Source organism: Manis javanica, chromosome 9 (assembly GCF_040802235.1).
Source record: "Manis javanica isolate MJ-LG chromosome 9, MJ_LKY, whole genome shotgun sequence".
Taxonomy (NCBI): Eukaryota; Metazoa; Chordata; class Mammalia; order Pholidota; family Manidae; genus Manis; species Manis javanica.
In genome coordinates, this window is record NC_133164.1 from 3703636 (window position 1) to 3718684 (window position 15049).

Consider the following 15049-nt stretch of genomic DNA (forward strand, 5'->3'; position numbering starts at 1 on the left):
ACAAATATTTACAGCAGCTTTATTCATAATTGCCAAAATTGGAAGGAACACTGATGTCCTTCCATAAGTGAATAGGTAAACGGTAGATCACCTATACGGTAGAATATTATTCAGCAATAAAATGAAACAAGCCAGCAAACTACAAGAACACATGGAGGAGCCTTAAATCATATGGAAGGTGAAAGAAGGTAACCTGAAAGAGCTCCATATTGTGTGTTCTGACTCTACACCCCATCTATCCTGGAAAAGGCAAAACTATGCAGATTGTGAAAAGATCAATGTTTGCCAGGGCTTTGGGGTAGAGAGGGAGGGCACAGAGGATTTTTAGTGCACCAAAAGTATTCTGTGTGAGACTACGTAATGGTGGATACGTGATATGTCAAAACCTATAGACTATACAACCCTAAGAGTGACCCCTAATATAAACTGAGGACCTTGGTTAATAACCATGTATCAGTATCAGTTCATTAACTGTAGTAAATTTACCACGGTAATATGTTCATAATAGGGGGAACTAGCGGTGGCGATGGGGTACATGGGAGCTGCTATACTTTCTGTTTAGTTTATCTATAAACCTAACACTGCTCTAAAATACAGTCTATCAATTTTTTAATTGAAATTAGATAACTCATGCAAATTGGTTTAGTGCAGTGACATACAGAAATAGTTTAAAAATTAAACAGAAGTAGATGATATGTACTGTGTTTAGGTATCAGACTATCCTATAGCTTTTGGAGGCTCATAAACATACCAAAGATCCCAGGTTTGCAGGCCATTCCTACACAACTCAACAGGAATCAATTTCCATTATATGTAAACAGAGTAGGAATTGTTACATTACAAACTTTCATCAGGAGTCGAATATGGTTTGAGAAAACACTGAAAGTCTGGTTGGTGTTTTAACGTTCTTACAGTTCCTGGTTTTATCATTTTTTTAATATTTCTCTATTCATTTAATCGCATTTAAGAATAAAGCTGTCCATTCACTTTAGCTGTTCTAGTGCCTCCCCCTAGTGGTGATATACGAGTACAACATCTCAACAAGCCAAACTCTGGACGGGGCTGCCTTGACCAAAACGACGTTTCGTGGGTTTCTCTCTAAATCAATGTATCATGTACAGTTAAATAGTTTCATGACTAGAGAAACACATGAATTTAAAAGTGATCTATTGGGACTTGGCAAGCATTACCTGGCCCGTGGTCTCTGACTCGATGTGGTGCGGAGGGCTCTGTGGTGTTCCTCACCAAATGGCATCATAACGTCATTCTGACCGTGAGAAAAGTGTCAGGCAAACCCCCGCAGACACCCTGCCGGGTGCAGGGCCGTGGGGACTAGAGGTCTGAGCGGAAGGAGATAAAGGAGACGCGGCAGCTCAGTGCGTAAGGCGCGAGGGCGGGACCCGGGGGAGGGGCGGTGCCCGGAGGAGAGGGCGGAGGCGGGGACCCTGTTGGCGACGCCCGGTGCCGACAGCAGGTGGGCGTGGGCTGCACGGAACTCTCTGGGCTGCCTGTGTGTGTTTGTGTGTGAATGTAAACCTAGTCTAAGATATAAAGGATTCGTCAGATGCTTTACTCAAAAACGTTTTTTTCTTCCTTTTTAAAATCCTTCTCAAAGCCCCTCCCCTTTTTTCCTGGGAATATAATTTCAAGGTCCGAATGCCCTCAATTAAATTCTGAAACTTTCTGGGCAACGCTTCAAATTTATCTTTAAAATCATTGAATTTTACATCTTAAAGGGATTAAGTTTATTCTGTGTAATTTGTACCTTAATAAAGGTGTTTAAAAAACAAAGTATCTGGCAGTTCTATCCACTAATTTTAGCCTCTAGCATGCTGCCCTTCTCTAAATACTGGAAATGCGCCATCCATCCGCCCGTCCCTACCTGCTTCCTTCCTCTCTATCTCTTCTTGACTTCTTGGGGTGGGGATACTGTGGGGGGTGTTTTTCATCTTTTCCTCTTGTTTCTTTAGACTTCGTTACGTGACAATTTCCATTTTTTTCACCGTCAGGTGCAGTGCTGGGAAACTCAGGGTCCCTTAGGCCGCACGCGCACGCGCACGGGCAGGCGATCCACCTTTCTGGAGGCGGACGTGCGCATTCCCAGCTAACGCTCGGCAGTAGCTGCAACACCAGCTAGTCTTAAATTTCGTAAATGGAAGTTACTTTAGCTTCCCAGACCCTGCAAGTGGCTGGACATAACCTTCTGGTGATTCTGCACTCAGATACTGCGGTTAAAAAGTGCCAGATTTCCCCCAGGGAATGTGCTCAGATGGGTCTCGGAAGATCCCAGACCACGTCCCGGTTCCCTGCAGGGGACACGGATGTCAACACGTGAGCACGTGTCCTCTCTGGGGGTTTACTCCCAGGCTGCGTTTAAACTGATTAAACAAAGAAGAACACGTTCTGTACCACCGATGTCATTTGTTTGGTCTTTAAAGGCAATTAATCAGCCCCTAGGTGATCGATCTAAATTCAAAGTTCAATATCAGAACGCCGCATCAAACGTTTCTTCCTCACACAGTGACTCACTGCAGCTCAGCCGTTGTTCCCATCTTTGTGATTAGCTTTAAATAGTCTATGACTGAAACAGAACCTAAAAAAAACAAGATAAAACAAAACGAAACAGACACCTATTGCCTCTTCACATGCGCAAAATTAAGTGTGAACAGAAAGTATCAGACATTCTAACTATATCACTAAGTCCCGGTAAGGCCCACTCTAGCATAAGACTATAAAATAAATGTAAATGAGCAACAAATCTACACTCGTACTTTATTGTTAATACACTTCTATAATTTCATTTATTATCTTTATTTTTAAAGTGATCTTAAGCATAGTTTCATTCCATTATTTTTTTATTTTTTAAATAAGAAAAGACTCAGTCAATTTGGATAATGTCAGTGGCGATGGCGAGAGAAGGAAATCAAAGACAACCTCAGACGGCGCTTACAAGAGAAATGCATTCACCTCGAGACGGTCTGGCCGTGGCTCGGCGGGGTCTGCAGGCTTTGGCGTGGCCAGCTGCCCCTGCCAGCTGTGGGTCCCACATCTCACCCACCCTGGGAGAAGCTGCTCTGATGTGAGCACAGAAAGTTTTTATGTGGCAATGAAATTAGCAGCAATACTAAGAAAATTACTAACCTCCTTCTCATAAGGTAACTCCTATTTCACCTGTCACATCTCTATTTATAATATTATAAAACAAAATAAATTGCAAAATATATTTTACTTTAACCAAAGAGCCAAAATTACAGAAATCGTATGTTTAAAGCTTAATTTCAGACACAAAATACAAATCATTTTCTTTGTTCACTATATCTTTAAAAATATCTTAATGTGGAGTGGGGAAAATTAGTGTAGAGCAGGGGCTCATCTTCTATCTACAATTTAAACTAATGAAGTAAACTCTTTAAAGTTATGACATTCATAAAAAGACAAGCAAAACAAGGGAAACTGGTGTTATAAAAGATAAGTATTATGGCATTCTCAAATATGATTCTTTATAAAATGAAAATTAGGATGATGTCTTCTGGCATATCAGAACCTTTATAACAAGCACATGGCATATAATATACTTCAGGATAACAAGAACATTAATTAAACTTCCACTTCTGTAAAGGTAATAACGAGTATTTTATAAAGGCTGGAATATATGTTTACTACAATAGCAGCAGTTTAAAACACAAGGGTAGGAAATACAGGGAATTATATTACATTATTATAAAAGTATTCATTGACTCTACTGGAGATTTTATTTTTACAGAGGAATAATTATAATTATTTTTTTTCAATTAATGCTTATGTGGATTATAAATTGAATTAGCCTACATTAAAAGCTTCTGAAGTAACTAAAATTAGCCATAAAAGATACACATAAGCATAGACACATGAGAGAACTATTTCCCTCCTGTGAAAAATGGGGGTGTTCCATCAGGTAATCTGTAATATTAGAGATAAAAACCACAAACCTAAAATAACCAAAAAGATTTAAATAGTACCTATGTCTTTTGAGTCCAATTGTTTAATATATTTAAAACCTGTTAATTACTTTTTTCATGTATCAAATGCATGATTTCTTTTTTTTCCCCCACTTTCCAAAATGCTAACTGAAAAATAGAAGAGGGGCATATTTAATATAAAAATAAAGGATGAATCCTGAGATTTCCCAAGAGTCTTCATATCCTACAGATGTGGGCACTTGTTCCATGATAAACAATGGAAAGCCATTTTTGAAGAAATGTTACTGCGCCATTGAATCCTCTGCTTCCTCCAAGACCAGAAGCTATGACTAAGTTGTTCAACATGGCATTATAGTGAAAAGTCTAATTCCATTTTTCCTTAAATGGGCTCTATTTCTCATAATTCACATGACACCCTTTGGCTGTGGTTTGTCTGTTAAATTTCCTGTTTGGGTCTAGTTCCATCAAACCAAAACAAATGCCTCACAGAAAAGGCTACGTTAACTACTTCTTTTTTCTCCTTTTGTTATTTCCAGTTAAGTGTTTTCTCCTCAAGAGGTACAGCGAAAGGGAGGAAAATAGCCACAAACAAGGTGGACGTAGGTCACAGAAGTTTCAATGCACCAAAAAATGTGCCGTCTCCATCCCGTGATATTTTAGCATCCTCGCGTGGTATTGCAAGCTGGAGTTCATCTCCTTCTTCCAGCTTTGCGATGCCTGGAAAAGAATGATTTACGGGAACATTAAGTGGTTTTTAGATGGGAAAGAAAAAAAAAAGGAATGTTAAAGCTACTTAGTTGACATAGGCATTCACACTTCAAATTACACTAGTGGACTTCTGAAACAGTTAACTATTCTGCTAACCTAAAAACAAAAAAAGCTAAATGAGCAAGGAATTACAACAGATACAAATATATTTATCATCTACTGTTTATAAAATGAAGAATCTAAACAGGCCCAAATGCCTGACTTAAAAAAAAAATGAAGTAAATTATAGGACACCCTGTGTTAGAATATTATATGGTTAAAAGAAATTTTGCTTTATTTTCTTGACAAAGGAGTTTGTTTATAACATAAAGATACAAAAAAGCATACACATACTATGCATAGTAAATATACTTTTAAATGTGCATGTAAAAATGTGTAAATTATTAGAAAGTAAAAAAATTCCATCTATTAACAAAACACATCTTTAACACAATTTTTCTCTAGAATGCAGACGGTGGGATTAGGAGTCATTTAGAATAATATTTATAGCCCTTAATATTTTATGCTTCCTTAAATGACCATATTCGACTCTATAATCAAAACCAACAAAATGATTAGCTTCTCAAAACTGACCAATAAATCTGCATGTGCCTAATTTACAATGATGTGTTCCATGATTCAGGAATACAAAACACACTTCAAGAGTTGCACGCGGTAGATCAAATAATTCCTGACCCCATTTAAAAAGAAAACTGTGAAGGAAAAGAAAGAGGATAAGCCAGGGGACGAGACGAAACAAATAAACGAACAAAATAGTATCTGAATTGTCAAATACTTTGAACTAACAATTTAAAAAGCAGTGGCAGATGTTTCATGAGCACACAGTGAAAATGTATTTACACAAACACGTGTGTGTCAGCATCTATTCTGTTACGAAGCCCAAGCACCCGGACTTCCCCTGACCACAGCCAGTCCACGTTTGTTTACTGCACACTTACAATGCACCAGACACCTTTTAGGCATTTGTGGGGCAGTGATCAGAATGACAAGAGATTCTGTCTCCAAAGATCTTGTTTTTTGTAATGGACAAAAACAAATAACAAAAGAATAGAGCTTAAGACGTAGTTCAGGGTAGGTGCACATTTTCTAGGGTTAGCAAAGCACTTGATGACTATATTAAATAGTTAAGAGAAGATTGGAATAGATCAGTTATAGCAGAGATTGAAGATAATCTAACATTATGGGAGAGGCTGCAGATCACAGAGAATTAAGTAATATTAACTCTCCAAATAAAGTCAGTGTGAACCGACTACTTTTTTAGTAGGTTTTATTTAAAATTCCACCACCGAGTTTTTAGCTGTTTCAGTGCTTCCAGATTATAGCAATCAGCTCCAATTTTACTACAGGAAACACTTCCCGTTTGTTATTGAAATGATGGATAACACTGAGTTTGGTGTATGAAAGAGGCGCCTTGGTATTACGCTAGGCTCCCCAAATGGACCAATTTAATTGTTTTCAGGTTGTTGTGAAAGAGCCTTTATACACTAATTATCATTTTTAATGGTTTGAAACGAATTCACTCTCCAGCAGATTAAAATTGCAAACCTGAAATTTTCTAGAGAACTGCTCTCCTATATAAAACTAAACTGTCAGTATTAAGAAATATCTTTAAGAGTCACATTAATTTTTCTTAAAAATAGAGCACCTAGGAAATCTGGCCAGAAGGTCAACGTTAGATCAGATGATTAAAAAATTTCAGAAAGAGTTTGTTGTAAGACTGTTAAATGCTAATAAATTTAAATAAATAACAGATTGGAGTAGCCTCACCGTTTGTAAATATTCTGTAACATCAAAACACTGCTCACCACAGGGCTCAGAGAAACATTTCTTCATGTAAATAAGGGAGTTCTGATTTAGCAAACTTCCTCATCCCCTGTTAAAGCTATTTGTGGCTGCAGATTCGGAATGACATTCGTCTCCATTATTGTGAATTCTTTCCCTTCCTTTTAGCTGATTTATGGTGCATTTGTTAGTAAATGAAACACAGTACTTCAACTGCACCGTCAATTCACAACCCCTCAGTCCACACTGTCATTCGCCTGTCTGGAGCTGAAGCCATTCCTCAGGGTTCTGAACAGATTAGTCCAAATTACCCAAGAGGAATAAATGTATTTAAGACAAATACCTTTTTTTCCTAATACCAGCAATTCTGGATCTGAAATCATCCCCAACACTGAATGAAGGTCTCGGTAGCGATAAAAGCCCCAACCCCAAGAGACCTGAAATGAACAAAGCCCGTCTTCCCCTTTTCTTCCCACATGTTAACTGCCCCCGAGTTGGGAGGTAGACTTGCTCCTACATTTCAATCCCAAAGTCACCTGTGTTCCTGGGTGGCAAATGTCACCTTTAGGAAAGCAGGAGAAGCCACTGTACAACTTGGTCTGAGTTTCGTGCCAGCCAAGTGCGTTCCTTCCGTAGCTTCTCTGAAAGACCTTTGGTGCCTCACACTCTGGGGTCAGACTGGCTGGTCCAACCAAGTCCTGGAATTTAGGGTCTGTGCAACCTCGGACAGGTGCGTTTCCTCACTGTCTCAGATTCCACCTCCCTTTAACGCGGAGGTTTACATGAAAGCGCACAGGTCAAGGGCCAACAAGGGTGCCGGGCACATGGCAATTATTCTTCTATTCTATTAATATTGTATTGTTATTTCAGGTTGACAAAAATACAGCGTAAAATTGTTCTCCGTGTGCATTGTTATGAACTTACTGCCCTTTCTAAATGTACATAAAACAACAAGTCTTTGGTAATCATTTTATCCGATTCAATTAAAATGGACTAGCTTATCATCAAGATAATACAAACCACACAGCATATTGAGAAATTGTCTTTGTATTTATATAAAGTTATTTACCAGCTGAATAACAGGAATTATTGGGTAATGTTTCAGGCATGTTTTGAATACATCGGAACAAAGTCACCAGACTCAGCTCGTCCCCAAAGACATGGACTTTCTTACGCTGTATCAGGTGCCCCATGGCAAAGGTGTTATCGGTGTATAAAACCTGAGAAACAAACACAGAACTTTGTCAGAAGTGTGCACAAAATGGGAGGCGTAGACAGTGACAGCAGAATTCGCACTGAACCTACCTGACCATATATGAAGAAGTAACCGGTTTCTTTGACCAATATTTTATTTTCTTTTTCTTCTAGGGCTCTTCCTCTTTTAAAGCTGAGCAGCCACGGGACAAATGTGTACGCTCCTACATGGCGAGAATGATTCATAAGGAAAGAAACAGAAGAGCAGTTTTTCACCTCCTCGTAGTTATTGAGCTAAGTCTGAAACTTAGAGGAGAATTTCATCTTTAAAAAAAAGAGGAAAAGAAGAAAGTTCTCCTTTGGTGTGTCAGCCCTCACTTTACATATTCACCCAGGTGACTATCAGATACAGGAACTTGAGAGCAAATACTTCATACCAAATATCTGTTGTTGTTTTTTTATTCTTCTGTATTTCAGAAATTTTCACAGTAAAAACTGGTCTAGATGGGAGAGTTTGAGGCAAAGAAAGGATGAAATGTCTCTGAATAACACAATAATAAAGATTTTCCCATTTTCTTCAGTTCTCAGAGAGGAGGGAGTCAGTATGTAGAGAATTTAGCCAAGGGTGTCAGGAGGAAGCAAGCCGCCCCCCCAGGGCAGCAACGCAACAGGGCTTAGGAGCTAGAAAGGTCAGAGCAACATGATCCGAACAAGGTCACGGCACTTTGTGAGGATGTTCTGGAATATTCAGGTGGAAGTAGTGTCTGTTCCATACACTGAGACTCCCTCACTACCCCTCAAAGCTCACTTGGGGAGTGACAGGGAACCCACTGGGCCCAGAGGTGGAGGAGGGGACACAGGGAAGCCAACTGTGGGGAGTGAGCAGGCCTGGGGCTGTGCCCTTGGCCATCAGCACCATTGGGAGTGTAAACACCCCTAGAATTCCCCTGTAAATCCACCAGATCTCTTACCCTTAGCTTATGTAAATATTGGAGTAAAGGGTGAACCTTAAGGCTAGATTAGGAAATGTAGGGGATATAGATAAAATAAGTGAAAAGAAGACTAGAGAAATGGTAATATAAAGAGGGAAGGATTAAATGAAACTGTCTAAAATCACACAAAAAATGTTCCTAAATAATTGCTATTGTTGGACCATGTGTGTCCCCAAGCTTCACCTTAGTCACAACAAAAGGGGAAAACAAGTCAAGAATAAAATTCAGAGCCCACAGACAACATGGTAGAAACTCAAGTAAGGAAAAATTTGTCCTAGATTTGAGTTTAAAGGAAAGTCTCCCTGGGGCTTTATACGGTGACTGAAGGTTTCCTATTCATGCATGCAACTGCTAAGTGCCTGCGCCCAATTCACACAGTGCCCTCATCATATTTGAACTTTTCCTAAAGAGGACTCATGAGGGAAGAATATAAAACAAGAGCCACATGTGTTCTGAATATTTCTGAGGCATTAAGAACTGGACTTGTTCAAACACTGTGAATTCAAGTTAAAATGGAAGAATTCCAGAAGGCAGCCCCCCACGTTTCCAAGACCATGGCAAAGGGGGAAGCGAGACAGGAGGACGAGGAGAGATAACAGATTCCTCAACCCTGGCTCTGGTTACCCACTAAATGGTCCTGTTTCCATACGGAGTGAATCCCCCCAGATAGGGCAGCCTGACCCCCCATTTGTAGATCCCAAACAAGGTCTCTAAGAATCCTTTTCCTTAAATGAAAGCCAGCCGTGGTGTTGCGCTGAATGATGACAGTTCACGAAGAAAAGACCTCAGTTAACAAGCAGCAGAGGCCAACTCATCAGCGCCTGCGTGTATACATCAGTTCAGTGAAGAGATTAATAATGATGTAGTTTTAAATTTTGTTTAATGCATTCATGTGCCCAAATACCCATTTTTAAATGTAGAGTGATGAAAATACAAGGAGGATATAATAGCATGGTTGTTATTATTGTAAAACATACCCTGATGACTCTGAAGACGATGGCTTTCCTGGTTGTAGTGATACTTACTTGATTGTCCAACCAAAGGGCTATTTTTTTTCCTTCACAATGATACACATCTTGGATTCCAATTTCTCTGAGATCAGGGACTGCCTATGTTTGGTCCTTGCTATTTCCCCAGGACCTAAATGATGACTGGCCTACAGCAAATGTGCAGCAAGTATTTACTGTAGGAGCTAATTTCCATTGCAAACATAGTCAACTGTAAATAATTCAAAATGGAGTGTACTATCAATTACTCTCAAGGATTTGATTATTTTTTAAAAGCATATTACACCTGTTTACTAAAGCTTTGGGAAATGAAATACTCTGTGTCAGGTAAATGCAAGTTTTCACCCAGAATATTTAGAATTTCCTATCTGGCCTTAGTCCATGTACATACCAATGGATGTTTACCACTGTAGGGTCTCTGGTCCGTCTGGAGCAAGGGGTGGAGAGAAAGCGGCCATTCTCTTCTCCCCTCTGTTCCTGGTATCAATTGGTCTGGTGTTTGCCCGTCACTAGGGACCTGCCCATGGAGTTTCCCTGGGAGGGGCAGGTGGGGAAGGAGAGCTCATGCAACGTCCGGAGGGGACAGACTTGCTGGATCTGCCCAGCAAACCCGAGTGAGCTTTGAGAAATAAAAATCCTTCCTCCCAAAATGCCCTTCCCAGTGTCCTCCTTCGGATTTATCAGATTTATTGGGAACTTGCCCCAGGTGGGGAACCTCCTTCCTTCTGGAGATACACCCTCCATCACAGATGTAGTGTCCTTTTGAATTGAAGTGAAACACATATTTCTAAAACTACTTGTTTTCAGTCTGGCTAGAGATATTTATTTACTGAAAAAAAAATCATTTTTGCAATATCTTAAATTGGTTTCCTATTTCTTTACACTATACTTTTATCTATAAATTAATGCACCAGTTCTCACTGAATTCCACTGCTATATTGTCAGAATAGAAAGAAAAATAAGTAGTTATTAGGTTTATATTCTTATTTTTCTCTTGATATTTTCTTTGGGCATTTTATCACACTTTTCAGGGATTCTTATTAACTTATATATAGAGAATACATACTTACTAGTTCTTATATAATGTCTGTATTTCTCCCCCACTGCACACACAATCACATAAATATACATACAGATTATACTCCATAAGGCCAAGATTATACTACATTAAACCCAAATGCCAATAACAGGGCCTACCACATAGTATGCACTCAATAAATATGTGCTGCTGAATGAATTATAAATCCTTAAGAAAGCAGCCTAAGCAATAAATTCAAAAACTATAGTAATTACAAACTTCAGTATAAATACTGAAACATGTTTCTACTTCTTAAAACATACTTAGATTTTTAACATGCTAGTTAGACTACAGATAAATGCTAACAAGAAAATATTCATGAAATGCCTTTTCTGTAGAATGCTTTTCTAAGCTAGCATGCATCAGGCTTTACAGTAGATATGTGAGAACTTGGAAGTGTCAAAGCTTATTTTTGTTAGTCAACTACTATAATACAAATGTGTCTTGGGATATAAGCTGGAACTTCCCAGCTCCACCCAACTTTAAATACATGATGTGTTTAAATGTTTTTGAAAACTGAACAAAATTAATATGTCATTGAATATGTGAAATTAAATGAAAATAATGCCAGTATTAATATGTGAAGATAATTTACATGTGTTCCTGAAAATCTCTGCTCTTAAAAGAGTAGATCTCTCCTGTTCTGACATATATGAGTTATAGATAAATTTCAGGTTGATAAAGTTTTAACAAATAAACAGATATATTTCATTAGTATTTTTTATTCTATTTTATGAATAGGGAATTTCTGCCCAAATTTTTATGCTCCCAGTGTTACCTTCCTTAGCATCTGAAAATAAATGCTACAGAGAGCAGCTATCAATCATAGCTATGGTACTCAGTTACTTCTTTTGATTTTCTCTTTCACTATTTTAAAGCTACTGGAAATAGTTTTAAGGATGAAGATATTGATAATAATGTTTCACAGATTGAGTAAATAAATTAAAGAAACAGTGGGATTTTTTGTATAAAACAAATATAGTTTGGCGTAGAAATCCACAATACTGATATGCTTGGCTCTGTAGATGAGGTAGGTGAGGAAAATTAACTCGAAACAGAAGCCAGCCGGGCAGGGCCACGGGAGCTGAGCTCTCTGAAGGGCAATGGCAGGTGCCTGCAGGGCCATGAGCAGTGGAGAGAAATGATTATATCTGTGTTTTAGAAATACTACTTTGTGGCTACCACGCTAAAAAAAAGTACACAACTGGAGGCAAGGAGAACAGCCAAGGTGAGAGATGATGGTGGTTTGGACTGCGGTGGTGAGATGGGAATGGAGAAAAATAGGTTAATTCAAATTATAGTTATGAGGACTAGTTGATAGATTCTTTTAAACTAATGTACTGAGTTAGAGGGAGCAGTCAGGAATGACACCCAGCATTCTGGATGAAACAACCACAGACAGAGTCATCGCACTTACTGGAGGATGAACAGACATGGAGCGTTCTCGAGTTCAGGCTGAAATACCACCAAGATGCTCAGGAAGAGATGTTAAGTGGACAGAGGTAAATATAGAGTTGGAGGTCAAGAATGTGATTTGGTCTGAAGACCTGCCTTTAATCCATCAGCATGTAGCTGTTAAGTGACAATTTAGGAGCATTTTAAAATGTCAAAGAAAAAAGAGCAATGAAAAGAGAATGGGACTATGTCAGAGACATGAAGAACATCAATACTAAGGGTAATTTGCAAAGCACTTTAAAAAGCAGTGGCCAAAAAGGTAGGAAATGGTTAGAGAAAGGAACCAAGGAAAGCATGTATCTCAAGAGGAAGGGAGTCATTGAGCATCAAATTCTGTTGTGAGGTTATAAGTAAATCTCATGGATTATATGAAATAATTATCTTGGAAAGCAGAAATAAATAAGAGACCTCCACTATCAACATGATTATGGAAATTACATATTTCCCTTTTTACCTCCTGTAAGTCATATGGAAGTACAGATGATGTCAAAAGATGTTGGAGAAATTCCTACAAGATACTCAAAGAAAGAAAGAATAAACTGAGAATTTCATACCCAGCCATCTGTCCTTAAAATATAAAAACTCCAAAGAAACAGCTTGATCAATGCAAAAACTTAGCATTGTTCTTATGAACCTGTTTTGAGTAAACTAGTATAGGATGAAATTCAGCAAAAAGGAAATCAGAGCAAAAAGGCTCATAATGGCAATTAAATGTATTTATCTGTAAAACCAAAACAAAATCAAATAAAGAGAACAGTTTGACAGAAAAGAACAAAACAGTTTTATGCCATGACAATGTAGAAATTACAAAATTAACAAATATAGACAAGTAGAGGAGGAAAAATACTTAGAGTAAATGTATCAATTATTTGTAACAGCTGAGGCTCAATGGATAAAGTCAGCAGATCAAGTAATGAAAATATAAACATTTTAACAGTACCAAGATACACATTAAGAAATATATAGTACCCCCAAAATAGGGAGGACAGGAAGGAAGGAGAGAACAAAGAAGAACTTTATTAGTTTTTATCATTGTCCAGAGTAGACAATCACTAGATATTGTCTAAATATATAGTTACGGTTGTCAGAGTGACTAGAGAGCTCAAAGAATAAGACTGAAGCATCAGTTAAGCCACCAAAATGTAGAGAATCAACATTTCTGTATGTATGAAATTTAGTAAAAGCATACAGCAACCAAAAGAGTGCTTAAGGGAAAAAAGGCTGTTAGGTCTCAGTAGGAACGTATTGTATTCTTTTGACTCACTCACTTACCAGTCCCCATTCTCTGGGCTGGGAGCAGCCGTGGCAATGGTGACCTTAGCTCAGGTGTCACCTTGCTGGTGCCAGTGAGCACAATACTTACCTGGTTCTCAAAACATGGTGGCTATGCATTCTGATCGGTCTGGAGGTTCTCTTCAGATGAGAGCAGCAACCCAGCCTGGTGTTAATCAAACATTTTAAAGATATACACAACTTGTAGCCCCCTGGCACGAGAGCTAGCAGATGGTATAGAAAGCGGACTAACAAAAAGCCTGAGAAGGAGGAGGCTGATGAGGAAGACACTTAAAGCGATACAGGCTTTGAAGTGCTACCACACACACACAGGAACCATTAATGCAGTGTTCATGCCCAAGCTGGATGCATGCTCAGAAAAGACTTGAAAGAACCCTAAGCTAAAAGTGCTAGCTGATGTTCTGGATTAAACAACTGAAGGGGAACACCCTGGCTGGTTTCCTTGCCTCCAGTTTTATACTTTTTTTAGCCTGGTAGCCACAAGTGGTATTTCTAAAACACAAGAGGGGAAGTCTAAGGCATAGTTGTAGGCAGTCTGACTAAATGTTGAAGGATTGCTCCAGCTCAGAGCCAATCAGCTAAAAAATGATGGGGTATTGTGTGTTTACCTGTTTTTTGTTTTCTTTTCTTTTTGGTTCCTGATATTTAAGTAAATGCCAGAATTAGGGTTAGAATAAATAAATCTCTACCAGATTGACTACAGAGATAACAGAAAAAGACTTCAATGACCATACAGAATAAGGCATACAATATTTGCAAAAGTATTTCAGAAAATTCAATAAATAAATAGACAATCACAGTCCACACAATAAACAACAGCAAAACCTGGTGATGGGAGAAAATGTGATTTCAGAGTTACTACATCATAGCAAATTGCCCAAAGAAAATACCAAACAAAAATACAAAGCATAAAAACAGAAAATTATGGACCATTCACAGGATGGAAAAACAAGAAACTGGCAGAAACCATTCCTGAGGAAGCCCAGACACTGGACTTACTAGACAAAGATTTACATCTTTTAAATATGAGTGATCAGAACCATGCACAAAACAAAACAGAAGAATTGTGTATGAACACATAAGCACTATCAGTAAAGAGAAAAAAATTATTTTTTTAAAAAAGAACTAAACAGAACTGGTAGAGCTAAGAAGCAAAAGAGCTGAAATAAAAACTTCTCTGGTGAGGTGACACAGCAAACTGAAAAGGCAGAAGACAGAATCAGCAAAGTTGAAAGTGAGACCACTTGAAGGTACCTGGAATTATACAGTCTGAGAACCAGAAAGAAAAAAGGAATGAAAGGAAGTGAACAGAGCATAAGGCACTCGTAGGACATCTTCCATCAAACTGATGTATGCATTATGGGAATCCCGGTGGAGAAGGAAAAAGGCGTAGGAAGAATATATGAAGAAATGGCTTCAAATGGCCAAACTCTTCCCAACTTTGAAGAAAGAATGTATCTATACATCCATGAAGCTGCACAAATCCCAAGAGGATCAACTCAAAGGGATCTATACCAAGAT

General features: G+C 38.5%; 1 protein-coding gene and 1 long non-coding RNA gene across 10 annotated transcripts in view; both read right to left on the bottom strand.

Moving 5' to 3' along the window:
• Positions 1 to 1417, bottom strand: part of LOC108399721 (uncharacterized) — a 50081-nt gene extending 48664 nt beyond the window's left edge. For 2 of the 4 annotated variants that reach the window (XR_001853719.3, XR_005063047.2), the window contains exon 1: positions 1191 to 1384. This is a non-coding gene — a long non-coding RNA (uncharacterized lncRNA). Of the gene's footprint in view, positions 1 to 1190 lie in introns of all 4 variants that reach the window. The other 2 variants (XR_012120976.1, XR_012120975.1) reach the window with 2 other exon arrangements.
• A 1335-nt stretch (positions 1418 to 2752) lies between these two features.
• The window catches only part of ABHD13 (abhydrolase domain containing 13), a 74019-nt gene continuing 61722 nt past the window's right edge, over positions 2753 to 15049 (bottom strand). For all 6 annotated transcript variants that reach the window (XM_073212375.1, XM_073212374.1, XM_073212372.1 and 3 more), the window contains 3 exons: positions 7815 to 7927; positions 7579 to 7729; positions 2753 to 4676 (listed from right to left, as the gene is read on the bottom strand). In XM_073212375.1, the coding sequence (XP_073068476.1) occupies positions 4564 to 4676; positions 7579 to 7729; positions 7815 to 7927 (377 nt within the window). In that variant the 3' untranslated portion in view covers positions 2753 to 4563. The remainder of the gene's footprint in view (positions 4677 to 7578; positions 7730 to 7814; positions 7928 to 15049) is intronic.